Here is a 27,397-nt window from a genome sequence, read left to right on the forward strand (position 1 = left end):
TAGTATGAAGTGGATGTCGATAATGGCAGGAACTTGATGGAGTGGTTTGCTCGTGTCCGGCTTGAGCCAGGGGAAAGGTATTTCGAGACTGGTATGTCCACGAGGTCGTTGGTTATCTTGTAGACCATTGTCAGCTTGGCTTTGGTTCTTCTGGACTCTAGAGTTTCCCACTGTAGGTGTTCGAGCATTGATGTGACGCTACTAGTATTGTGATATCTGTTCGTCACATAGCGGGCTGCTCGTCTTTGGACCATCTCCAGGTCCAAATAGGTCTATATAACGTTTCTATTTTCGGCTTTGTTATCATTCCAATAAATAATAAAGAATAATAGTAATAGATTACATAGAAGAATGAAGCAAGGCATAATGTCATTACTGAAAACGTTCAAATATTTAACGAGTGTAAAACCTAAACTCCGCGCAACTCGTTCGATGAGCTTGTGTTTCATAGCAATTATTTTACTATACCAACATATTACCTCCTTTTTGAAGAGTTTTGTTTACATGGTCACTAGGGGGGTTTAATGATTTTTTCTGCAGTTTTTCATTATTATTTTTTTATAAGAATATCATAGAAACGGATCTTAATGGGAAAATCAAAATGAATATACTTTAATTTGTAGAAAGAAAATATAAATATCAAATATGTCTCTTGCGGAACAAAAATATGACCTTGCTTTGGTAAACACTGTGAAAGACAAGAAAATCCAGCAAAAACCATGGTAAAGTAAATTATTATAAATATGGTTTATAAACGCCAGTTTTTTTAAATTAATTTAGAGTAAGATAGTAGTGTTATACTTTGGAATGCATCAACATCATGTTAATGTTTTTTGTGAACTTTATGGAAATTATGTTTTGGGCAAGTATTGCACTGAAATAATTCAAAATTATTGTGTAATTTCAGGCTTTAGTTTAAATTTCCCACTTTATGGAAAGTAAATAACAAAACAGCACATCATATAAAATTGCTTAACTACATCACAAAACTTTTAAACATTCTTGTAATCCAATCAACTTTTAATTTAAACATGATTCTAAAAGCGAGAGTACTTTAAGTGAAGTTTATGTTTGCATTTGCAGCTGATTTAAAAAACTGGTAATTTTAATATGACGTTTATAAAATCTTGTTCAGTGACGAAAAATTGTTTTTTGTGATTCAGTGATTCAAAACTAGTCATCATACTGTTGAGACATGTTGAGTAAAAATGTGTGTATGATTTTTAATATGCTCTGGTAGTAGATAACAACATAAATACATATGGAAGCCATGATGCTGCTGCAAACTAGATCAAATAAATTATATGTGACTCATATCATAGAAAAAAAACTTGATTAATTTATTTAAAATAATTATTTAATGTGAATAAAAGGGCAAATATAATGTAATTATCACAATGTTAAAAATCAATTAGTACTTTTAATGTTCAAGTACACTGTCCCAAATTTAATATACGATATGCATTCCATCCCATTTAAAACATTTTCATCATTTATTACCTTAACCTTCAGGCAGCCACTAGTTCTTCTTGTTTACACATATGGTTCAATGCAAAGACCAATCAGGTGAAAAATGGATTTATTTAAAGACTTAATCATTTGAATCTGCATTTTCTTTGAAAACTCACTGTGTAAGACAGTTTTAGTTACATACATGTAGTTTTAAGTCTAGAATCAATCAAATTTTTGCTAAAAAAAGGAATTAATGTTTTGGATTTAATTGTTGATGCATCCAATATGGTAGTATAATAATTATGCTATTTATGGAATATTGATTAGAAATGTATTGATGCATGTACATGTAAGTTTTTCCCAACATGCTTATTTATGGCGTAAAAGAAGCGCTCAAAATTAAAGATACTCAATACACATAGAAGGATGCATTTCTACCATTGATTGGACTCTTATGCAGTAGTGCGTGCGAAACAATATTACAGGTCCATATTATAGTACTTTGATATTGTCAAACAGAGCCATCTAAGAAGAAATATACTGTAAACCTGTTAGTAAATGCCAGTTTGTGTTGCTTCTCTCTTTCTCTCTCTCTCTCTCCCTCTCCCCCTCCCTCTCCCTCTCCCTCTCTCTCTCTCTCTCTCTCTCTCTCTCTCTCTCTCTCTCTCTCTCTCTCTCTCTCTCTCTCTCTCTCTCTCTCAAACAGATTCTTCTCTTGAATTAAATGTTCTCTGTCTATCTGCTTTATTTTTTACTGCTGTTCAATGCTGCCTTTTATTTCTATTCTTTATTTTTCAACTTTCAATCCATGTGTTCCTGTGTTAGTGAGATTGATTCTGATGCTAGACTGAGCTGCTCTCTTCCTCTCCACCTTTCTAACACATCTCCAGAATTATTTAACCCATGGGGTCATCATCAATATCCTGCTGATTTGACTCGGGACACAAGCAGTTGGTAAGCTGTATAGTGGTCCTACACTAGACGACTTAGTTTTTTTGTTTTCTTTGTTGTGTTGTGAATATTTAACCAGGTTTTCCGAAGGAAAAAACTGGTTATTAGATTGGCGAATGCGGGCGGGCTGGCTGGCTGGCTGGCTGGCGGGCTGGCTGGCGGGCTGGCGGAACAAGCTTGTCCGGGCCATAACTTTGTCGTTCATTGTGAGATTTTAAAATCATTTGGCACATTTGTTAACCATCATTAGACGGTGTGTCGCGCGAAAAAATTACATCAATATCTCCAAGGTCAAGGTCACACTTTGAGTTCAAAGGTAAAAAATAGCCATAAATGAGCTTGTCTGGGCTATAAATATGTCATTCATTATGAGATTTTAAAATCATTTGGCACATTTGTTCACCATCATGGGACGGTGTGTCGCACGAAAGAATCACGTCAATATCTCCAATGTCAAGGTCGCCACGACTAAAAATAGATTTACTAAAAATAGATTTATTTTAAAACAAACTTACAAAGGGGGTTAATTTTGTTTGTTCATTTCAAAAGTTCAGTTTGAGTTGTCTCCCTTTATCATATTTTTTTTCACAATGAAAACCTGGTTTTGTGACAATTTTGTACCTTGTTAGTTACTTGTTATGCCACACTTCACTGTTTGTCTGAATGCCTGTTCAAAGTTTAATATTTCAGCCATAACTTTTCTATATTAATGGATTTTAAAATAGCTTGGTAAAAATGTCCACAATGATAAGATGACGTGTTACTGGTAACACCTGTCTTCCTAGCTGAAAAGTCAATGTCGCACGTAGAAGTCAAAGTTCAAATTTTGTCTCTGCCATAACTTTGCCAACAATTTATGAATTATTGGGTAAATAATTGGCACAAATGTCAACCATAAAAAGATAAAGTGTGGCCATAAAACAGCTTGAAAATTCCTGTGTCAGCAGTAATTATTGTCTCCATATGTTAAAGGTCAAGATCACTTTTAGAGGTCAAAGGACAATTTTTGCCATAATGCAGCATTAACATTTCTGTCTCAGTTATTAAATTGTCATATATTTTAGGATTTTAAATAATTTGGCAAAATGCGATCCATTATAAGATGAAGTATTTTAAAATATCTTGCAATAAATGCAATCCTCCTTAAGACAATTTGTAGGGTGTTAAAGAGTTAAAAGGGTCAACTTTGGCCAATAAAACTTCTTGCCTGGACTTTAATTTTGCCAGTCATCATGCTATTTTCAAATAATTTACCAATAATGTCCACCATGTGGTGATGGCATTTTGAGTGTCAAACATGCCTGCCTACCTCAGAGGTCGTGGTCACCCTTAGAGGTCAAAGGTCAAATATTGCCATTAAACAGCTTGTTTGAGCTGTAACTTTGTCATTCATCATGCAATTTTATTTAAAAATGACCACAAATGACTACCACGAGGAGACTGAGTGTCTTGTGTATCACACCTCTCATAACCTCAAAATTCAATTTCGCTTTTAGAGGTCAAGAGTCAAATTTGACCATAAATAGTTTATTTTTACATAAGTGGAGTTTTGAGACAAAATTGGAATGAGGGTGCCTTGATGCCTTATGGGACATGTCTTGTTTATACTCAGTATTACAAGTTTCTGCAAATGTTCCAGATTTAACGCATGCTGGGAAATTTGTCGTCTGCTAAAATGCCGTCTGCTGAATTTCTTAAATTAGCATTTTCTTTGATTATTTTCAAAGAATACTATCAGAATAGCAAACAGTTTGGATCCTGATGAGAAGCCACGTTCTGTGGCGTCTCATCTGGATCCAAACTGTTTGCAAAGGCCTTCAAAATTCGGTTCCAGCACTGAAAGAGTTAAACACTCAATTTATATTAACCATGCACTTAACTATCTTTCTCTTGTTCTTCCCCTTTAAGTCTTGTATTGTGTCTGTAGGACTAATTTTAATTAGCTCATCGTTATGTGAATGCTTTTCTTTAGTCTTTTTTAATCATGATAATTGTTTGCTCATTAAACTATCCATCAGTTTTTCTTATATTTGTTTTTCTCTTTGCTACAGGTACAAAGAACGATTACAGACTACATATATTAAAAATAGAAAACCTTCTGATACTAACAAAAATCTGGTCGGTAAAAACTGGCTGTTCTTAAAAGATGGCCTAGATGATTTCAGAGATGGCTTGCCACCACCAGTTGAAGGAGATGTCACTCTCAAGGTATTAAAAATAAATCTTAAAAGCCCATAAACACTCAAAATCAACGAATATTTTGTACAATATTTAAAAAAATGAAGTGAACACATTAAAAATCAATGTTACATATAGCAGTAGCCAAAATTTGAAAGATAGTAGTGGTCTGGTAAGAAAGATTTAACAAGATACAAAATGATGCTTATTGTTTTTTGTAGGACAATATATTCAACACAAGTACATGATCCATGTTAGTGTTTGTGTGTTGTATGTGTTGTATGAAAAGATATCGTTGCAGGTAATTAAAATGGAATATATTGTGCCACAAAAAATAAAAATGAGCATTCTGCATCTTTTAAGATCTGTCACTAAAGCACATCTAGCATTGAAATTGTGGCTATTGCTATAAGGTACACTGATTTTTTTATGCGCTAATTTTATTTCATGAAATATTTTGCGAAATACTTGTTGATATGTATGTTTGTTTAATGGATCGGAAGTCTCTTTTCAGTCCGTTTTAGTAGTGTGATCATTAAACAAAAGTCACACACCAGAATTATGCAGTAAAATGACACACCAAGAATTTGTGTTATTGATAAATGAAGTCAGGTACTGCTTTGTGATTTTACTATTTAAAAAAGATTGTATAGTTTATTACCTTATTGTATCAGTTTTGTGTTGACAATACCCATACTTTGAAATTTGAAATAAAAGAAGCATACCGGTATTTAATATCTGATCATTTCAATATTTTTGTCTCAGAGTTCAAAAGGGCCTGGACCGAACATCAAGAATTCCAGCGAAAATCTTGCTTCAGTGAAGCAACCAGCTGTAAGAAAGAGGTTTTCCAAACATCAGATCTGCTATTCCCGACTTACTCCACTGCAACAGCAGCGACGTGAACATATCAACCAGATTGAGTATGGACTGACACAGCATCCACTGGCTTTATATCCGCATCTGGAGGAAAGCGTGAACCCAGAGGTAATCATGAAAATTCATTTATTGGGATGAAATGTCAAAGATTAATACTTTATTTCTAGAATCGTTGCATCAAACCTTCATTTGTGATTGTGTATGGGTAAGCTTCCTGGTACTAATTGTTTATGTTCAATAATCAATAACCTTTATGCTTATGTGTGGGGTGTGGTCAATGTCAAGGTCACTGATAGTAGATATTGAAAATTGTTTGTTCTCAATGACTGGAAAACAAATTGAGCAATTGTAATGGATTTTGATACATGGATTATTTAAGTCCAGGGATGGAAGTGATCAAGGGCAAGGTCACTGTAACTAAATATAAAAAATGGTTTCGTCTCAAGATCTCCAGAACTCATTGAGCGTGTGTTTCAGAGTTTATTTACAGGTCCTACTGGCCTCTTCACAAGGTTACGGTAGCCCGACCTGAAACATATTAGGATGCAACTTATATACATACATGTAGTATGACAACGTCATTTTTGTTTGGCGAGCCAATTAGCTTATTGCACTAAAAATAAAAAATAGGAAAAGTCTAGCATGTTGTCCTCCAAAACTTTTTTTGATCAAGGAGTTCGTGTTACATCACAAATGGACTGTTTTAAATAATTACTTTATGTTATCAACGCATGGTGGGAAATCTTAAAAGATACATTTTTTTATTCATTTTTTTAGTAGAAGTCCCCATTTTCAAAACTTAAATCTGTACGATTGGTCTTTTAAAGGATATAAAGAATATGAAAATGCTCAATCTTACACATTTATCAGATAATAATATCTGTCATTGCTTTATTACACCAAAAACAAAGTAGATCTGTTAATAAAGTGATTTGTGCACCATTATGAAAAGTTTATAACAATGCTGACTATTTCAGCTCTTTGAAGACATCATGAACATCCTGGACCCCGAGATGAATCTCCTTGATGAGGAGGAAGGCTCTTTTGCAGAGGAGGAGGAGGAGGAGGAGAGGTCGGAGAGTGCTGAGAGTGACAAAGGGAGACAATCGGCACCGGAAGACGATGCCAAAACTGACCCAAAAGAGTGAGTGGTGTTTTCACATTTGTACCAGTTTATGGGAAATTTTATAGTAAAACTTAAACCATGACTTAAGGCATTTTACATACATGGTTGGCTAATTTGTTATATGTTTATATTTAGTTAAATAAAAGTTGTTTTTTTTATGAACTTTCTTTGAATAACAGTGTATTTCTAAGGAACATTTTACATGACATAAATAATATCAAATCAAAGAAATACATATAATTCATTATTTATGTATTTATTTATGCTTATTCTACAAGTATACCATTTAGTGACAGTGTATTCTTGTAAGGTAAAAACTTCTTTTGTGACAACTATTATCAAACATTCAGGTCTAGAGCTAAATCCAGGACATTTAATTCTCATAATTGGCGAACCAATTGGTCCAGATGGTAAAACAAGCTTATGTAGATTTAAAGTACATGTATTGTATAAATATAGTTAAATATGGATTAAATCACGCATCTCTTCAATATTGTAGTAACGTATTTCATTGTCACATGTTATTGTCTAAACATTCAGCAAATTGTTCTTGCATCAGTTTTTCTGTTTATTCAACACATTCCACACATTAGTAACTGAACATTGTGCACTACCTAGTTTCAAGGGCTTTTATGTTTACAAATGCTTATGCACTGCAATCAACAAATAATAAAATGAGTAACTGCACATAAATGTACATAAATGATTTTTGCTTTGTAAATATTTCCTTAAGGTTTTGTATTGTAATTTTTATTATTAGACTTGTAATGTATTTTTAACACTTTGTATGCTATTTTTTTTATTATTGCGGTTGTGCATGCACAAAACAGAAGTTACATCATGACTCCTTCTTAATGATCATTGATTAATTTTTGAAAAAAATATTACTCATTCTGGGTACCTATTATGGACCATGTTTATTACTCATTCTGGGTACCTATTATGGACCATGTTTATTACTCATTCTGGGTACCTATTATGGACCATGTTTATTACTCATTCTGGGTACATATTATGGACCATGTTTATTACTCATTCTGGGTACATATTATGGACCATGTTTATTACTCATTCTGGGTACATATTATGGACCATGTTTATTACTCATTCTGGGTACATATTATGGACCATGTTTATTACTCATTCTGGGTACATATTATGGACCATTTTTATTACTCATTCTGGGTACATATTATGGACCATGTTTATTACTCTGGGAATATGGGGCTTAATGCATGTACATAAAGTGGTTTCCTAGATTAGCCTGTGCAGTCTGCACAGGCTAATCATGGACAACACTTTCTGTCAAAACTTGATTTTTTCTAAAAACAGAATTCCTTTCAACAAAAAATACAATAAAAGAGGAAAGTGTTGTCCCAGATTAGCCTGTGCCGTCTTCACAGGCTTATCTGCAACGTCACATTACATACATGCATTATAATATCCCATTTTCCCAAAGCCATGCTCATATGGAAGGAAAGTTATTTGGGACTCCAGGAATATTGTTGTTTTAGGACTGAGGAAGGATTTGTGAGGAACCCTTATAAGTGGATATCAAAGAAAGAAGAACAAGAGGAGAAGAAGAACAAGAAGAAAGCTGGAGAAAAGCCAACTGACTCCTCTCAGGTAAATAGTAAGACCTGTTCCCTTGTCTAATGACATAATCATGTGCGTGGGAGGGGGGGGGGGTGCATGTAAGGGTATGTTTGTTGGTGTGTGCCCATGATGATCAATTGTTCTAATAAGACCCTGAGATTAATTCAGAAGCCTTGCCTAATATTCTGTCCAAAATTGTATAACAGCTGATATTTCCAGATTTGTTTTACATCAATTCTTAATGAGCTTACTCTTGTTTTTTAATACCTCCTAAAAACCAATGAAGATCACTGCCCATGTGTTAGATGCATTTTACCAGTGCTCTAGGGAAATCGGACTTACTACAAATGCAGAAAGTGTCATCCCAGATTATAGTGTGCAGTCCACACAGGCTGATCTGGCGCTACACTTTCTGCTTTTATTGATTTTTTTTTATAAAGTCCTGTCAAGGCCAGAAGTGACATCCCAGATAAGCTGATTTCAGATCCTAATCTGGAACAACACTAAATGCACATGCAGATTTCCTAGACTCCACTGCTCATTTCCATAATGTGTTTTTTTTTAAGTTTTTGTTTCACATAGTAATAAAGCAGCATTTTCTGCATCAACTTCCACGCTGTCTAAAATAGTAAACATAATTATTGTTGTTTTGAACTTTTATTATTTTCCTTCACCTTATCAATAAGGATATTCACATCAAGAAAGTCACGAAGGAATTCTGCGACTGGGTGGCCAGTCTAGGTGGCCAGAGCAACAACATCGAGGAGAGCACCATAACCAGTCTGTTTGCGAGCGGTTACGAGACAAAACCAGCCCTCTCAGTGCCGATACACGTAGTGGAGTTGACCAACGTACCGCCCGAGCTGCGTATGTCCGCCACAGTGCCACAGCAGCAGCAGCAGAACAAAAACCTGCCCACCGAGGAGCAGAAGAAAACTAAATGGGTATGGGCCGTTTGCTTGAATTTTCATGCATGATTTAAAGGAATGGGCCATGCTTTGGGAAAACGGAGCTTTATGCATGTGCGTTAAGTGTATTCCAGATAAACCTATGCAGTCCGCACAGGCTTTTCAGGGACAACACTTGACACTTTTATAGAATATTTGGTTCAAATGAAGTCTCTTCTAAATGAAAATCCAGTTGATGCGAAAAGTTTCGTCCCTGAATAATAGCCTATGTGAACTGCACAGGCTAATCTGGGATGACACTGTATGTGCATGCATTACACCCTGTAGTCCCAGAGAGAGGTTTAAATGTTTGTAGGGCATTCAGTGAGATTCAGTGAGATTTTTTACGCTTTCTTTGTAATGAAGATTGATTTTGTTTTTAACTGGCATTCATCTCTCCAATTGCTGCGTATTTGAGCTTTGTTGATCTTAGAAAAATTGGTAAATAGTTTAATTGTTTATTATTTGAAGACATAGCTAATCAATAATGCCCAGAACTCATTTATAAACAAAAAGTAGGCAAAAACATTGTTTGGTAAATTTATTGATTTTCTATGTATTTATATAGAAAATATTACTATGTTTCAACTTGCAGCCAATGACATACTGGTACTATGACAGTTTATTATTAATTATTTCTAATATTACATTTATATCTCATTTCAGACCAAGGACAAAATGGTAGATTCATATTATCGTAATCCTGACAATAACATGTCATTTTGATGTAATATACCCAAACGCCAATGCCTGTATTTTATCTACATCCATGCATGTTGTGTTATTGATTCCATTTCATTGAATCATACCTAGTATTAAATATCTTAAAACAGACCATAGTCTTCACAAGTATGTCTTGTGGTAAACATTATTATGATACTTTTGAAACTTTGCTTCAAAACTGTTGAGAAAACAGTTAGGTACATACATGTATAGGCATTGGCAGTTCTATGAGCACAGAATCAGTTAAACAGTGATTGCTCATTAATTATAAAAAGCTTTAACGGGTCCACCCTTAACTTGTTTTTCTGTTTTGAACATAAATCGGGACAAAAATGTAAATAAATACTTATAAGCTTTGCTTTAGCTCCCAGAGTTTGCTTAGTTTTGAAGCTATTTATAGCAAACAAATAGATTTTACTGCACTAGAGTTAATCATATTTTTGTTTTTCCAGACTCAGTATATTCCCTTGTGTTTACTTAAGAATGGCAACAACTAAATGAATTTGAATAATGATCTACGAACGAATGAGCCGCGCTCTGTAGAAACTGAGCTTAACCCTTTGCATGCTGGGAAATTTGTCGTCTGCTAAATTTTCGTCTGCTGAATTTCTAAAATTAGCATTTTCTTCGATTTTTTTCAAAGAATACTATCAGAATAGCATACAGTTTGGATCCTGATGAGACGCCACATTCTGTGGCGTCTCATCTGGATCTGAACTGTTTGCAAAGGCCTTCAAAATTGGGTTCCAGCACTGAAAGAGTTAATGCATGTGTGTAAAGTGTTGTCCCATATTAGTCTGTGCAGTAGAAGAGACTTAGGCTGTGTCTACTGCACAGGCTAATCTGAATTGACACTATATGCAAATGCACTAAGCATGGTTTTTCCATGGAACGCTCAAATATGTTATTCAGTTACTAGAATACCTATCCAGTACTTATATATGAATTTAATTGTTTATAACAATTCTCAGTACAATATTTTCCTATGTAAGAAAGACCCTTAAACATTTATATCATTTTGCAAATACTGTACTGCATTTTGATATTTGCATGTTCAAATCATTGGTCAGTTGCATCTGTGAGTATCAATTTTGGTGTTTGTTGACATGCCTGTAATATATGTTAAGATCTTTGGGAAAACTGGTCTTAATGCATATGCATAAAGTATCATCCCAGATTAGCTTGAGCAGTCTGCACATGCTTATCAAGGAAAACACTTTCCTCTTTAAAAAAAAAATAAAGCCTTAAAGTGAAATTCCAGTATAGAAGGACATTGTCATCCCTGATTTGCCTAAGAATACTTATCATGCTAATGTGGGACACTTCATTAGACATGTGCATGAAGCCCAGTTTTAACAAAGACCCACTCAAATAATTTATATGGCTTAAAAAACAAATCGCTTAACTTATTATAAAGTTCTAAGAACTGTTTTGAACTTAATGTAATTTTGCCTGATGTACTAAATGCCGTCACTCAGAACCATTGCAAAGTATGCGCATAAAACTTTTACAAACTCTGTCAAAATCAAGATGTTAATGCCATTCCCAAAATGCAAAATCAAAAGCCTTCATGGTGTAGAAGAATTGGCTTTAACAACCAAAGATCTGAGGTTTGAATACGGCTGAGGGCAAACTTTTTTATTTCAACTATTTTTTTCTTTCTAAATAAAATTATAATTTGTTAAGACTATTCAAAATAGTATAGTATTGATACAAACATATTTTAACTATTTGAAAGTAATAAAGGGTTTACAAGTCCCTAAATTTCTCCCATAAATTTGCCCTGTATTTAACATTACGGAAACATATTTTTAATTCAAAATTTTAGGTAAGTAATTCCTTCATGATCTGTATAGGTACCATGTAGACATATTGGTTTTTTTTCACTATGAGTTGTTTATGAACTATCCATGATAATTTAAGACAATTTAACTATTTTGTTTGAATACTACTAAGGTAATTCTTAGAATCCTTTCTTTTGTGAGAAATATGAATTGAGAAATATGAGCTATTTTGGGCCCCATTGGTTTCATTTATAAATTATGTACTTCATGTAAATTCTACTATACAGCAATTTAGGATAGTTGTAAATTAAATAACATAATTATGTTTCATAAGTTTATCCTACATCTTAAATGCTCAACTTTACCATGGTAATAGCAAATATGTTCGTTGCAAAAATGGGTGGCCTTTAAAGTGATGCTAGAACAGATATTTTTTTCGGAGAAACTAAAATATTCAAATATTTTTCAACATTTGTATATTCTTTTTGCTGTTTTTTTTTCAATTAATTTTTAAAATACTTGAAAATGACTTGTGATTAGAGATTTGTTATTATTATTCTTGTCTTCATGGATATATAATATTTAATTTATTGAAATATAAATGTATACCAAATAAGTATTGCTTGATCAATATTTATTTTCATTAAAGTGAAATTTGTAAATTGTTTTTAAACATCGAAAAAAGGAGGGTTAGCAACTGGGAATTCTGAGAGTTTTGTCTTTTTTTTTTTCTTAATTTTTTTTTATGCAGAGAACCTAAACAATGGAAAATATGTGAAGAAGTAATGGAAAATCAAATTGTTTTATTAAAATTTGAAAACCTTGAATTGGTAATATTTTAGGTGGTTTTAATTCGATTATTACAAACCTTGTAATATTAAATTCCAATGTTTGCTTGTAATTATTCATTTATTTAACAAATTGATATTTTCTTGTGAATAGTACTGGTATTTTTCATAATGATTGGATATTTGAATACTGCATAAGCTTGTGTTTATGCTAGTTTTAATTGCACGTTTTAGTGTTTTATTGCACCTCAGTTACACTGATTATGATGTAGTGAATAGTCTCACAGTTAGAGTTAGTTTTGAGTTACAATATACTGGTATTGACAAGGATATTATTATATTTATATTAATTATAGTAAACTAGATCTATAAGAATTCTATTGTTAAAATTAACTTAATATTACTATAATCAGAATTGAATATGCTAGAGGTTAAATTTTCTCTAAATTAAAGATATTTTCATTTATGAACATACAAAGCTCCTTTTGAATATACTGTATACACTGTTTTTTGTTATGATTTATGAATGATCAATGAGTGCAATATTTCTATGGGTATGGCACCTGATAAGATATAAAAAGGTACAGAAGAATGGTCATTTTAACATTGTTTAAACATAAAGTATGTTTGTGGCTCAATTAAAACTTAATTGTGCATTTTATACCCCTGCCATAAGTGCATATAGTGTTACCCAATCAGTGTAAATTGTATGGGACATGTCATGTCCGACACTTACTTTTATGTACATTATGGGATTTAAAAATACATTGACCAATATGGTCATTATCAAGAAGATGTGTTGCATGCAACAAGCTGAATTAGTTTTTGCTCATTCCTTATTTGATATTATAGTGAAAGTACATGATTGTGTCTAACTCATATCTTTGTCATGCAACCTTGCATTTACAATAAAATTTGCGACTGCACAGGCTCAGTCACATGCATTTAACCCTGTTTTCCCAGAATGTGGATAATAATTGTTCCTGACTCTGTGTGATATTTCCAGATGTATTCTGGTCAGTACGAGCCCAGCTGGGTGAAGTTCAAGTACGGGGCCTGGTATCTGGACCCCAAGTCCTGGGAGAAGCGTGACGCTGATGAACCTCTAATGGACCCCAAGGAACTCAAGGACAAGGAAATGTCCGATGCAAAGAAGCAGAGCAAAAACTTGGTAAAACCTTGCCCCACGACTGTGAGCAGTTCTTGAGCTCCATATTTGAATTTTTATGGTCAATATTAAGTCCGTGTGAACAAAGCACAAATGGGCCATACTCTGTGAAAACAGGGTTTAATGCAAGTGCGTAAAGTGTTTTCCCAGATTAGCCTGTGAAGTCGGCACAGGCTAATCATGGACGACACTTTCCACCTAAGTTGGGATTTTTTGTGTCAAGAAGGGTCTTCCTTTGAATGAAAAAACAATACAAGCAAAAAATGTCGTCCCTGATTAGCCTGTGCAGACTTAACAGGCTAATCTGGGACAATACTTTACGTAAGCACATGCATTAAACCACCTTTTCACAGAGCACAGCCCAATTAGAATTGGCTGAAATGTTCAAATTTGTTCAATATGCATACTTATAGATATCAAAATTTAAAGTTTATATTCACTTCGAGATTATAAAGACAATCTCAGTATTGGACAGTACAATATGCTTTTGCATTCAAACATTTTAGTTTCAAATAATGGGTATGCCAACTCAGCACTTGTGCCTTGCACTGATTGATGTACATTGTGACATGGGTAGGCCAATAGAGCTTGAATTTAAATTTTGCAAGAAGTGCTTCTCTGCACCTGTAGTGACAATTTATTCTTGCTCTCCAAAGCCCCTTAATGTAGGAAATACCAATATATGGAACACATTATATATTAACTTTTTAAGCCTTGATTTAATTTACTCCTTTATGTTTCAGAACAATGAACTTGCAATGCTGCATTCTGTTAGTTTATTCAAAGAATATGTGGACAAAAAGAACAGAAGAAAACCAGAAGTAAGTGTCAGTGCATGTTTACCCACTTATAGATTGAAATTTTTATGGAAGAGATCAAGCTTTACTTCTCACTGATTAGTCTGCCTTATCATAAGGCTTTGGTAAAAGGAAATGTTCGCCATCTCCATATTGCTTTTTATTTTGATTATTCAATTGAAGCTGTTCAGAATCATTTTGTAAGGTCTTTAATTGTGACATCTCATATGACTGTAATTATATGTCATATGACTGTTATATCTCATATGACTGTAATTATATGTCATATGACTGTTATATCTCATATGACTGTAATAATATGTCATGTGACTTTTATATCTCATATTACTGTAACTATATGTCATATGACTGTTATATCTCATATGACTGTAATTATATGTCATATTACTGTTATATCTCATATTACTGTAATTATATGTCATATGACTGTTATATATCATATTACTGTAATTATATGTCATATGACTGTTATATCTCATATTACTTTAATTACATGTCATATGACTGTTATATATCTCATATGACTGTAATTATATGTCATATGACTGTTATATCTCATATGACTGTAATTATATGCCATATGACTGTTATATCTTACATGACTGTAATTATATGTCATATGACTGTTATATCTCATATGACTGTAATTATATGTCATACGACTGTTATATCTCATATGACTGTAAGTATATGTCATATGACTGTTATACCTCATATGACTGTAAGTATATGTCATATGACTGTTATACCTCATGACTGTAATTAAATGTCATATGACTGTTATATCTCATATGACTGTAAGTATATGTCATATGACTGTTATACCTCATATGACTGTAATTATATGTAATATTACTGTTATATATCATATGACTGTAATTATATGTCCTATGACTGTTATATCTCATATGATGTAATTATATGTCATATGACTGTGATATCTCATATGACTGTTATTATTTGTCATGACAATGATACATCATATGATTATAATTGTATGTCATGACTGTGATATCTCATTTGACTGTTTTTATATGCCACATTAATATGATATCTTATATTACTGTTATTTTGTGTCACATGAATGTGATATCTCATATTACTGTTATTATATGTCACATGAATGTGATATATCGTATGACTGTTATATGTCACACAACTGTGATATCTCATATGACTGCAATATCTCATATGACTTCAATATCTCATATGACTGTGATATCTCCTATGACTGTGATATCTCATATGACTGATATCTCAAATGACTGTGATATCTCATATAACTGTGATATCTCCTATGACTCTGATATCCCATATGACTGTGATATCTCGTATGACTGTGATATCGCATACAACTGCAATATCTCATATGACTGTGATATCTCATATGACTGTGATATCTCATATGACTGTGATATCTCATATGACTGTGATATGTCATATAACTGTGATATCCCATATGACTGTGATATCTCATATGACTGTGATATCTCTAGATGACTGTGATATCTGATATGACTGTGATATCTGATATGACTGTGATATCTGATATGACTGTGATGTATCATATGACTTATATATCATATGACTGTGATATCTCTAAATGACTGTGATATATCATATGACTGTATTATCTCATATGACTGTGATATCTCATATGACTGAAATTTCTCATATGATTGTGATATCTCTCATATGGCTGTGATATCTCATATGACTGTAATATTTCATATGACTGTGATATCTCATATGACTGTGATATCTCATATAACTGTGATATCTCTCATATGACTGATATATCATATGACTGTGATATCTCATGACTGTGATATCTCTATATGACTGTGATATCTCATATGACTGTGATATCTCATATGACTGTGATATGTTCCAGTTTCTGGACGAGGTGGAGGAGATTAAGATTAGGGCTGCTGAGGAAGAACAGAGACGGCTGGAGGCAGAAATGGCCGCCAAGAAGAAACGTAGTCACCTCAAGAAAGCAGAAGATGGGGATAAGACACCTGCATAGAATTCATTTTGATTTTAGTTTGTCATTACATATGCATTTTTATTTGAATGAGTCCTATGACTTACCTTGGTATCAATGATGATTTTTGCCAAAACATTAGCTGGACTTTTATTGACTTTTACCAAACTATTTTTATTTTTCCCCTACTTGGTTTCTTTCATTTTTTTTAATAAATCCAATTGTGTTTTTTGTGATATTTTTTGAAGATGTCTCAGATATTAAATAATTCATACATTAACCTTGTGTTATTCTCTTAAAGAAATAAACTTGCGACATAAAATCTGCTATTGCTCTACAGTTTAATGTCCTCTTATTTCAAAATAATTAATAGAAGAACAAGACTGTTACAGTCATCTACTGTGACCCCATCTTAGACCGTGGCATATATAGTTTAGCAAATACCTGTTGGGTTGGTAGATTGCTTTAGTCTGCACTCTCTTATCATGACTTATTTACTTTGTAACTTGATGAACAAGTTGGAAGTTATATTAATATCATTTTTTATTTTAATTATCAAATCAAATTGCCCTCGAAACTACAGAGTTATGGCATTGAATCATCTAATGTTTGCATTTTTAGTCAAGCATTTTGTACTCACTTTGTTCCAAAGTCATCAACTGATGATCACTAAAAAAAGTTACTGGTACTAGTATTTGTATTTGAAAATTGTGTTTTACCTTGAAGAATGGGACATTGTTTCATGTAAGCTCTTGTTGATATTTATTTAAAAGTTTAAAACTTCTTGATTTCAGATATAACTTCTTTACATTGTATACAATGCACCATTCATATTGAGCACTTATTATAGCTGTTTTTTTATTGTCTTGTACATATTTAAAATGGATTTTTAAAATGGAAATATCACAATCATGTATGAAAAATGTTTTCTTTGTTAATGTTGAAGAGGCATTGATGTTTGCACAAAAATCTTTATCAGAGCTGTGATCAAATGTAGAAGTAATGAATACAAATAACATTTACACAATGACAAACCTGAAAACAACTAGAAATTATTTAATAATGTTGATGATTATTTGGTCTTAGACAGACCCTGGTGGAGAATGTTGTAGGTTGTCATGTTTACAGAATATCTGTAAAAATAAATTTTGGTCACATTGTAAGATTTGTATTATTTCATTTTAAAGGCTCTATAAAGGTCACAAATCCAATTATTATGCATATCAACTGGTCTTATTTTTACCGGATTTCAGTTACTCTTGCATAAAAACTGCTCATAACACAGCTTAGGTACAACGTTGTCAAGAATTATGGATTAAGAGATAAACCTGTTTCATAATTGGAAGAAATGTTTACATTTTTGCAACTAACGTGATGTGTAGCCTCAGAGCGTTGACATATGCTAAAAATAGCCGAAATAAATTTCAATTTTAATTCTATTTTAACAACTTTTTACCAGCAGAAAGTAACTTATTAGATCACTACAAAGGTTTTCACCATTTAGAAGAGACCTACTTTGTGAGTGATACCGGAAAGCGTTAAAAGTCATTGTTATATTTTTGGTGACCTGAGTCACTTTCACTTTCTCTTTCGCGAGTAAACAGCGATGTAAATAAACTGATTGTTTGTAAACACAATTGACTTGGAGGACACTTTATTTTGAGCTCAAAACAAGTTGTATTGCTCATATTTTTACTATAATGTCCAATAGCATATATATATTGTTTTTTTGATAACCTTTATAAACAAAATATGAAAAAATATTTAAAAATCTGTAAATAACGACGTATATTCACCTTTATAGAGCCTTTAAGGGACTAATATTCACAAACTTAAAAATGACAATTTTCTCACTGTTTTTCATAGATCAAAAAAAGGAATGGACACTGTAAATCAGATAGCAAATCACTCTAATGACATAGACTGGTACTTCAAATAGTTTCGTTTATGAATGATCATCATTTGATACTGATCACATTATAAAGTGTAACAACTGAAAGAAAAAGATTTTAAGAATGTTTATGTTGTGTTTGTATGTTTTAGTTACAACAAGTCAATAACTTATAAGTATTATAAAATGCGCCACATAATATAATGTTTAAGCGTTTAAGACGATAGCCTTTTAATCCAAAGGATACTTATTTGAGGACAACTGGGAACAAACTTAATTTCCTTATTTTCATTGTTTATCTTCTATTTTTGTTAGTCTAGAGTATCTTGGCTAAACTCTAGCAATGTAATGCATTAACTGACACACCTTAAAAATTCTGTGTACAAGTCCCTTTAATAGATTTGTTGAAACATTTATTATACTGTTTAATAGTAACACTTGCACAGTAAAATTCACAGGAATTCTGGTTAAGTTAAATTGTATAATCATTTATTATTATTTATACGCATTTATGGTATATCATTATGTTATAAAAACCTGTGAAACTTTCGATAACTTGTTCTTTTACACGTCTAAGAAAGATTGTATGTTGTGATTTGAAACATGTGAAACATTACTTTTCATTAATATTTTTCTTATCAATGACCATTTAGAACTTGTGTAATGTAATGCTATTTTCACAAGTATATTAAAATGTTGTAATGATTTAATATATGTGTTGTTTATTTGTTGTATAAGATTTAATATGATATATTATATATTATGCTGTTACTTCACAATAAAAAATTTGTGTCAATTGTTTTTGTACTGTTTTTTATTAAGCCATAATACCACGCATAAGCCACAGTAAGTAGCATGTGGCTATGGAAATAGTTGTAATATTGATCTCTACAGCTTTAGGAAAAAACCCATCTAACACATAGCTGCAAACAAAACTTACCCATTTTATCAACCAAGCTGTTGCTAAATATTTAAAAAAAAATCCCCGTATTGAAATTACCTCATAAGCCAAGTTTGGTAACTATTGTTTGATTTTTTTTTTCAAAATTAGAGGCCTTTTATATAAATATTTACTTAAATAAATAAATTGCTTAAATCAGGGATCATATTTTCCCGCAACATCAATCGGTCCGGATATAAATGGGGAAAAGTATCCGAAAATGTATATCCGAAATTATGACAAATTACATGAATATATATACCATTGATTTTGCCATTCATGAAGGTGGTATAATACATGTACAAGTAAAATTCCCTAAGGCATTTTTTTTAAACGGAACGAGTTTTCTCAACTGGTTTTATCATTTGGTATTTCATTGTTGTTTCGTATGCTGTTTTTTCAGACTTTTCATCGTTGTCAATATAAAATTTTATTAATCTGTGTAAGTGTATACCGATGTTTTAAATTGTTGTCGACTCGTTAATAGCTTACAAACATGCACTGAACCAAACAAATTTCTGTGCGTAGGTTGGCTACTGACAACACCAAACCAAATAATAAAGAAATAATTTGTTGTCAAATAACCCACGGCCGATAGTTTAGATGCGTAGGGATTTAATCACGAGAGCGAAGCATTTGAAACCACGTATCTAATTTTCCGGTCGTGAGTTATTCAACAACAAAGTATTAAGTACACGAATTATTTCGATTCTAACACGGTTTTACTAAAGATTTATTCAATGTATATTATTTTTCTTGTGTACTATTTTATGTGAAGTTGCGCCCATAAAAATAACTTTCGGCTGTTCTGTCGATCAGATCCGCGACTTTCATTCATTATTATATTACAAGATTATTACGCTGGTGGAAAATGTATCGGCATGTTTTGTTTAGTTACAGCGCGTGCATTCAGACGCGTCTTTTCGGATGCGTCTTAAATCCGCTGTTCACAAGTTTTTGATTCTTGGTCTGACGTGCAATAAACCGGTCCTGACCGGATTAGAGACTGCAGCGAATGGTTTTTCACACCTAATCGAGATAAGAATGTCATTAGGGTGTGTTAGCATGTACACTGTGTAATCGATTTCATGACATGGGAATTTTAATAGCAAACAGAATCGGACCGACTGTTTGGGATTTTCAATCGGTTCATGACCCCAATCGGTCTAGGACCGACAAAACCGAAAAAAATATGATCCCTGGCTTAAATTACATAATGTAAAGGCAACTTAAAGTAAATAATTTCTTAAATATGGCTTGAAACATTTATTGCTCATATTTTCACCATATGCAAAGTTCGATAACTCTTGTTTAAATTAAAAAAAAGGGCTTTTTACACTTACACATAGCACATAAAATCAATTTAAACAGCTAGGATGTTTAAACCTGGGTAGTTTACATTAACTGGTTACTTCATATTTAGATCACTATCATCAAGACCCCATTTGGTATTGCATATGTGAAAAGTGGTGTGAAGGTCAAGGTCACTGTCATGAACAACAGTGAAATGGATTCTGTTTAATTTCTTGACAACAAAATTAAATTGAGTTATTGTTATACACATTAATACTTAAAAACCTTACATCTACTCCTACCTAGCCTGGAATTTTTTATAGGATGGCAAGGCCAAGGGTCAAGTTTAGATAAAACATTAATTAAACTTAATAACTTGAAACAAAAAGAGCTATTTAAATGAAACTCAACATATGAATACTTCACATCCGAACTAATTATGTGGTCAAGGGGCAGAGCTACCTTAACTAAAAACTATACCTTGCACAGGTTTCCATTTTGGGTTAAGGTAAAGGTCACTTTAAGTTAACATGTAAGAATTGTGCTCAATAATAAATTTATTTGAGGTATTGTAATGCCACTTTGTACTAAGATACCTTATATCTAGGGATTGTACATGGGATGGATGTTATCAAGGTCATCCTTTGTAGGTTAAGAAATGAATAGCGTTTAATTTTTGTGATCAAATTGAGGTAATGTGATAAAACTGTAAGAATAGATTCATAACATCGAAACTTTGATTACTCCATCATTTGTGGGATTGCATCAAGATCAACAAACAAGGTCACTGTTAGTAAATATAGACACATGGTTTACATTCAAAATTAAGGTTTATGTTTAAAGTGGAATATTTTGCAAATTTGTAAAATATTATATATACAGATAAAACTAGAAATGGCGCGGTAGAGGCTGACACGTATCCCCACGCTGCAAGCTACCATGTGTTTAAGTTTCAAGGTTCTAGTGATAATAGTGAAGGAGTAGATAGTGGCCAGGACAGACGGACGAAAAGGCAATTTAGGTGGGTGTGGCCTATGTGGGCAGGGCCCTGGGATGGGTAATGTAGCTTGGATTTAAGTCATGCTGAAATAGCTCGGGATCTTGTCCACCAAACTGGCCAAGATTTTAATTAGGCTGAAATAGCTCAGGATCTTGACCACCAAACTGGCTTGGATTTTAATAAGGCTGAATCGCTTGGGGTGTTGACTACAAAACTGGCTTAGATTTTAATTATGCTGAAAAAGTTCAGTATCTTGACCACCATACTGGCTTGGATTTTAATAATGATAGCTTGGGATCTTGATCACCAAACTGGCATGTATTTTGAAAATGCTGAAATAGCCCGGGGTCTTGACCGCCAAAATGGCTTGGGTTTTAATAAAACTGAAATAGCTTGGGATCTTGACCACCAAACTGGCTTGTATTTAAATTATGCTGAAATAGCTTGGAGTCTAGGCCGCCAATCTGGCTTCGATTTTAATTATGCTGAAATAGCTCGGGATCTTGACCACCAAACTGGCTTGGATTTAAATTATGCTGAAATAGCTTGGGGTCTTGGCCGCCAATCTGGCTTGTATTTAAATTATTCTGAAATAGCGCTTGACCATGAGATGTTCAGTATTAATTGGAAGTCAATTGGTGAATAAATAAAGAAGTTATGTTAAAACAAAATTTTGGGTGGGCGTGGTCTATGTGGGCAGGGGCCCCAGGGTTGGTAATGGGGCCATGCATAGTTGAGATTGACCGTATTGTCATAAGAGATGTTCAGTACCATTTTGAGGTAAATCGATGTAGAAATGAAGAAGTTAATGTAAAAAAAATGGCGCTGCAGAGGCCGACGCGTATGCCCACGCCGCATGTTTGACCCAGGGGGCGCCCAAGGGTTGATAATGGGGCCATGCATAGTTGAGATTGACCGTATTGTCATAAGAGATGTTCAGTATCAATTGGAAGAAAATTAATGTAGAAATGAAGAAGTTAATGTAAAATAGCGTACAAAAATATACCCGGCCCCACCCCAACCCCCATAACTTTTGACCCAGGGGTAAGATCAAAATTCCAAATAGTGCAGAGTCGCACATATGCTCATAGCTACCATGTGTGTAAGTTTCAAGGTTCTAGTGCTTATAGTGTAGGAGGAGATTGGGGCTAGGACGGACGAAAGACAGAGATAACCACAATATCCCCACTTTTTCTCCCAAAAGCGTGGGGATAATAACTATGATACCCTAAATTTGGTTATGAAAAAAAAACAAAACAGAATGTCATGACAGGAACAAGAAAATACGTTGTGTACGTTTTCAGAGAGCTCTTGAGCAAATTACAGTTCTTGAGAACTTGCTCTTTAAAAATTGTCTATGATGTTAATTGCGTTTTTATATATCACGTTTGTACTGTTTATATTTAATAATTTATGTATGAATGTGGACATATTTGGTTCTAAATTATATTTTTTTTGTCAATGTCATCATAAAATGTTAACACGAATAACAATACACTGATTCAAATCATCCAAGAGATTAGGAGATCACTGAGTAAGATTTGGGTTTCTTAAGTGCGAATGCTGCAAGTGGGTGAGTCGCTTTAAAAGTTGTATCGATCGACATCGAACATTTGTCAGTGATTTTACTGTACCTTGTCATTCGGAAGGTGGCGATATTTTCGTAGAAACAGGATCGATTACAAGGAACGTCAACTCTGCTGGGAGATTCGATCGATTATGGAACACCACGTAGATCATCATGCAGAATTGCATCTTGTTCAGTTAAACCAGGTACTACTTAGTCAACACAGTAATTTTTATTCAATGAACTGGAAAATGTATTTTGTTTAGTAATCGAATGTCGACATATGTCGTGTACATTGTTCTGACAAGTAGCAACAATTACGGAAGTCCTTTATTCGGATAAAATATATTCAAGGTGCGACCTCGGTCAACACATCATAATTCCTACCCTCGCCTCGGTCCCCGTTGCCTAACACTAAATATTCAAGTTACAGCCCAAGGGGTATCAAACTGCATCAAACGACTAAACGTAAAAAAAGCAATTAGTCCAGACAAAATGCCAATCTTTGCACTAAAAGAAACATCGGAAGTAAAAACCCCAATTCTACAGAACCTTTACCAACAATCTCTAGACACCCATGATATACCAAAAGACTGGAAGCAGGCCAACATTGTGCCTATCTTCAAAAAAGGAGACAGAACAAAACCGTCAAATTATAGACCTGTTTGTCTGACAGCAGTCGTCTCAAAAATGCTTGAACATATAGTTGTCTCTCAAATTATGAAACATCTAGATATCAACTACATACTTCATGAAAACCAACACGGTTTCCGCACTAAAAGATCTTGCGAGACACAATTACTACTGACAACTGATGAAATTTCCAGACACAATTACTACTGACAACTGATGAAATTTCCAAACATATGAACCAAGGTTTTCAGGTAGACATGGCGATACTCGATTTTGCTAAAGCGTTCGACAAAGTCCCTCATCGTAGACTAGCCGAAAAAATGTCCTTTTATGGCATACGTAACAACACCTTGTCCTGGGTGAGCAATTTCTTAAATGACCGATTACAGCAAGTTGTCATAGATGGCGAATCTTCTAACCTATCCAAGGTAACTTCAGGCGTGCCGCAGGGAACCGTTTTAGGGCCAACATTATTTCTTTTGTTCATAAACGACATTGCCACAAACATTTCTTCATCTATTCGTCTATTTGCCGATGACTGTGTTGTATATACACCAATAAGATCCAAAGATGATCATTGTCTACTTCAGAACGACTTAAACACCCTAGTCAACTGGAGTACTACCTGGCAAATGCAATTTAACATTGACAAATGTGCAATCATGAATATAACTACAAAGAGAAACATCTCAAAATTCGACTATAAAATGCAAGGAACGTCACTTGAAATTGTTAAAAAACCACCCCTACTTGGGAGTTGAACTCAATGAAAAACTGAAATTTAATCTACACATCGACAACATCACCTCAAAGGCCTCTAGTGCCTTAGGTTTCTTGAAACGCAATCTATGACATTGTCCTTAACGAGTCAAAGAACGCGCCTACCACACACTAGTGAGACCGAAATTGGAATACAGCTCTAAAATTTGGAATCCTCAACAAAAAACACAAGTGTCGCAAATTGAACAAATCCAACGTAATGCCGCCAGATTCGTACTTGGAAAACCGTTTAATTACCAGAACCCTAGTAGTGTAACATCTATGATCCAGGAGTTGAATTGGCCTTCTTTGGAAAAACGAAGATACAACGCTGACTGAGTACTTATGTATAAAGTTGTGCACAACCTAGTTGCAGTTCCAACATCTATTCTGCCTGTTCCATCAGCTCGGCACGAGATGAAATTCATTCCTTATCACTGTAAGATAAATGCTTATCAACATTCCTTCTTCCCGCGAGTTATTGTCCCGTGGAATCGCCTACCTGACCAAGTGCTTCAGCTAGACACTGTAGACAGTTTTAAGGCTGCTCTTCAGCCGGCAGTGGTGGTGTAATCGGCTATCAGTAACAATGTAAAGTGTACATACAAGTTGAACATTTTAAGTCACATTTTATTTTTGGGAGCATCCAACCCCCCGCACCTGTACAGTCACCCGCACCTTCACCCGATGTCCAATAGGATTTTGTGAAGTACCTCATCGTAGTCGAAGACTAATACCTATCCTTAACACCCAAATAAGTTCCTGTAAGCCAAGGTTTCAAGGAAATAAGCATAAGACCCTAGACAAATAAGTTAGCCTGCTCCCATATGTAAATTATAATACCCGGTATTCAGTTGTGGTACTTAGTAAATCATTTATTTATATCCTTTACTCACGGAAGAGTGAGTTTTTTATGGCCCTGGTAGGTTGGCATATCAGTCTGTCCGTCCCTCGAAAAAAACTTTAACATTGGCCATAACTTTTTCACTATTGAAGATAGTCCATTTAAACGGACTGCCAGAGCCTTTGATAATTTTTGCTATGGCAGCTCTGGCATTTCATATGCACCCCTTCATAAACATGGGTGCAGTTCAGCGCAGAGAATCCGTGCGCTTCACTTAACAGACGTCGTTCGAGAAAAATTGAGGAAAATAATGAATAAACTTCATAAACATGTTAAATTTACCTGAATGGCAACCTACAGATGTTATCCTTTGCATGCACCCTATAAAAACACGACGATGTTTCAACACACTTTCCTCACTGACATGTTTTATGTTTAAATTTGAAACAGTGTATTCTGTATCGAATAACACATCGTAATCGACTTTGTAGGCTCCAACACATAACTCGACGTGCAAAATATTGGTGTAATGCGACCTTATCAATATTGGGTCAATTTTTCCAATATGGCGGATACAGCTTACAAAACAAAACCTTAGTCAATACAAATCAATTATTTCTTGCTTTAATGGTACCATTTGGATGAGTTTGTTGTTTAGATAGGTAAATTTTAATAAGCTCTTGCAGTTTCAGTGTTCCTTAACCCTTGCATTGTTGATAACATTTTGCACCCATGGACAAGAGCAGGGATCATATTTTTTTCGGTTTTGTCGGTCCTGGACCGATGGGGGTCATGAAAGACCGATTGAAAATCCCAAACAGTCGGTCCGATTCTGTTTGCTTTGATATTAAAATTCCCATGTCATGAAATCGATTACACAGTGTACATGCTAACACACCCTTATGACATTCTTATCTCGATTAGGTGTGATAATTCGTTGCAGTCTCTAAACCTGTCAGGACCGGTTTATTGCACGTCAGACCAAGAATCAAAAACTTGTGAACAGCGGATTAAAGACGCATACGAAAAGACGCGTCTGAATGCACGCGCTGTAACTAAACAAAACATGCCGATACATTTTCCACCAGCGTAATAATCCGGTAATATAATTATGAATGAAAGTCGCGGATCTGATCGACAGAACAGCCGAAAGTTATTTTTATGGGCGGAACTTCACTTAAAATAGTACACAAGAAAAATAATATACATTGAATATATCTTTAGTAAAACCGTGTTAGAATCGAAATAATTCGTGTACTTTGTTGTTGAATAACTCACGACCGGAATATTAGGTGCGTGGTTTCAAATGCTTCGCTCTTGTGATTAAATCCCTACGCATCTAAACTGTCGGCCGTGGGTGATTTGACAACAAATTATTTCTTAATTATTTGGTATGTTGTTGTCAGAAGCCAACCTACGCACAGACATTTGTTTGGTTTAGTGCATGTTTGTAAGCTATTATCGAGTCGACAACAATTTAAAACATCGGTATGGACTTACACAGATTAATAATATTGACAACGATGAAAAAAGTCTGATAAAGCAGCACACGAAACAACAATGAAATAACAAATGATAAAACCAGTTGAGAAAAATCGTTCCGTTTAAAAAAAATGCCTAAGGGAATTTTACTTGTACATGTATTATACCACCTTCATGAATGGCAAAATCAATGGTATATATTTTAACATAATTTGTCATGATTTCGGATATACATTTTCGGATACTTTTCCCCATTTATATCCGGACCGATTGATGTTGCGGGAAAATATGATCCCTGGACAAGAGAGAGCGCATTGCAACTCTCAGCCTAAGCTAAGAGTTTAATTATTGCAACTATATTGAAGATAGCAACTTGATATTTGGCATGCATGTGTATCTCATGGAGCTGAACATTTTGAGTGGTGAAAGGTGAAGTTACTGGTCATCCTTCAAGGTCAAATGTCAAATATATGGCATCTGTCCGTTTGAAAACTCTAACATTGGCCATATCTTTTTCAATATAGACCAGTTGACGAGTGACGTCACGCGCACCTGCAAAGTTTAGACTCCGCCCACTGGTTGGCAAAAAGA

General features: G+C 34.0%; 2 protein-coding genes across 5 annotated transcripts in view; both read left to right on the forward strand.

Moving 5' to 3' along the window:
- The first annotated feature begins 487 nt into the window (after positions 1-487).
- On the forward strand, positions 488-19,085 carry LOC127876551 (protein FAM47E-like). 4 transcript variants are annotated; one of them, XM_052421872.1, is made up of 11 exons: positions 488-722; positions 2,278-2,406; positions 4,455-4,611; positions 5,347-5,568; positions 6,438-6,604; positions 8,101-8,212; positions 8,869-9,126; positions 9,796-9,810; positions 13,431-13,595; positions 14,336-14,413; positions 16,305-19,085. In XM_052421872.1, the coding sequence occupies exons 1-11, from the start codon at positions 646-648 to the stop codon at positions 16,437-16,439; spliced, it is 1,515 nt and encodes a 504-aa protein (XP_052277832.1). In that variant the 5' UTR covers positions 488-645; the 3' UTR covers positions 16,440-19,085. The 4 variants fall into 4 exon arrangements, with proteins under 4 accessions (XP_052277832.1, XP_052277834.1, XP_052277833.1 ...); XM_052421874.1 differs by lacking the exon at positions 2,278-2,406; XM_052421873.1 differs by lacking the exon at positions 9,796-9,810 and having other exon boundaries at positions 489-722.
- A 4,066-nt stretch (positions 19,086-23,151) lies between these two features.
- The window catches only part of LOC127876571 (RING finger protein 121-like), a 29,585-nt gene continuing 25,339 nt past the window's right edge, over positions 23,152-27,397 (forward strand). The window contains 1 exon segment of the mRNA XM_052421897.1: positions 23,152-23,294. Coding sequence (XP_052277857.1) covers positions 23,241-23,294 — 54 coding nt within the window. The 5' untranslated portion in view covers positions 23,152-23,240.

This window comes from Dreissena polymorpha, chromosome 4 (assembly GCF_020536995.1).
Source record: "Dreissena polymorpha isolate Duluth1 chromosome 4, UMN_Dpol_1.0, whole genome shotgun sequence".
Classification (NCBI taxonomy): domain Eukaryota; kingdom Metazoa; phylum Mollusca; class Bivalvia; order Myida; family Dreissenidae; genus Dreissena; species Dreissena polymorpha.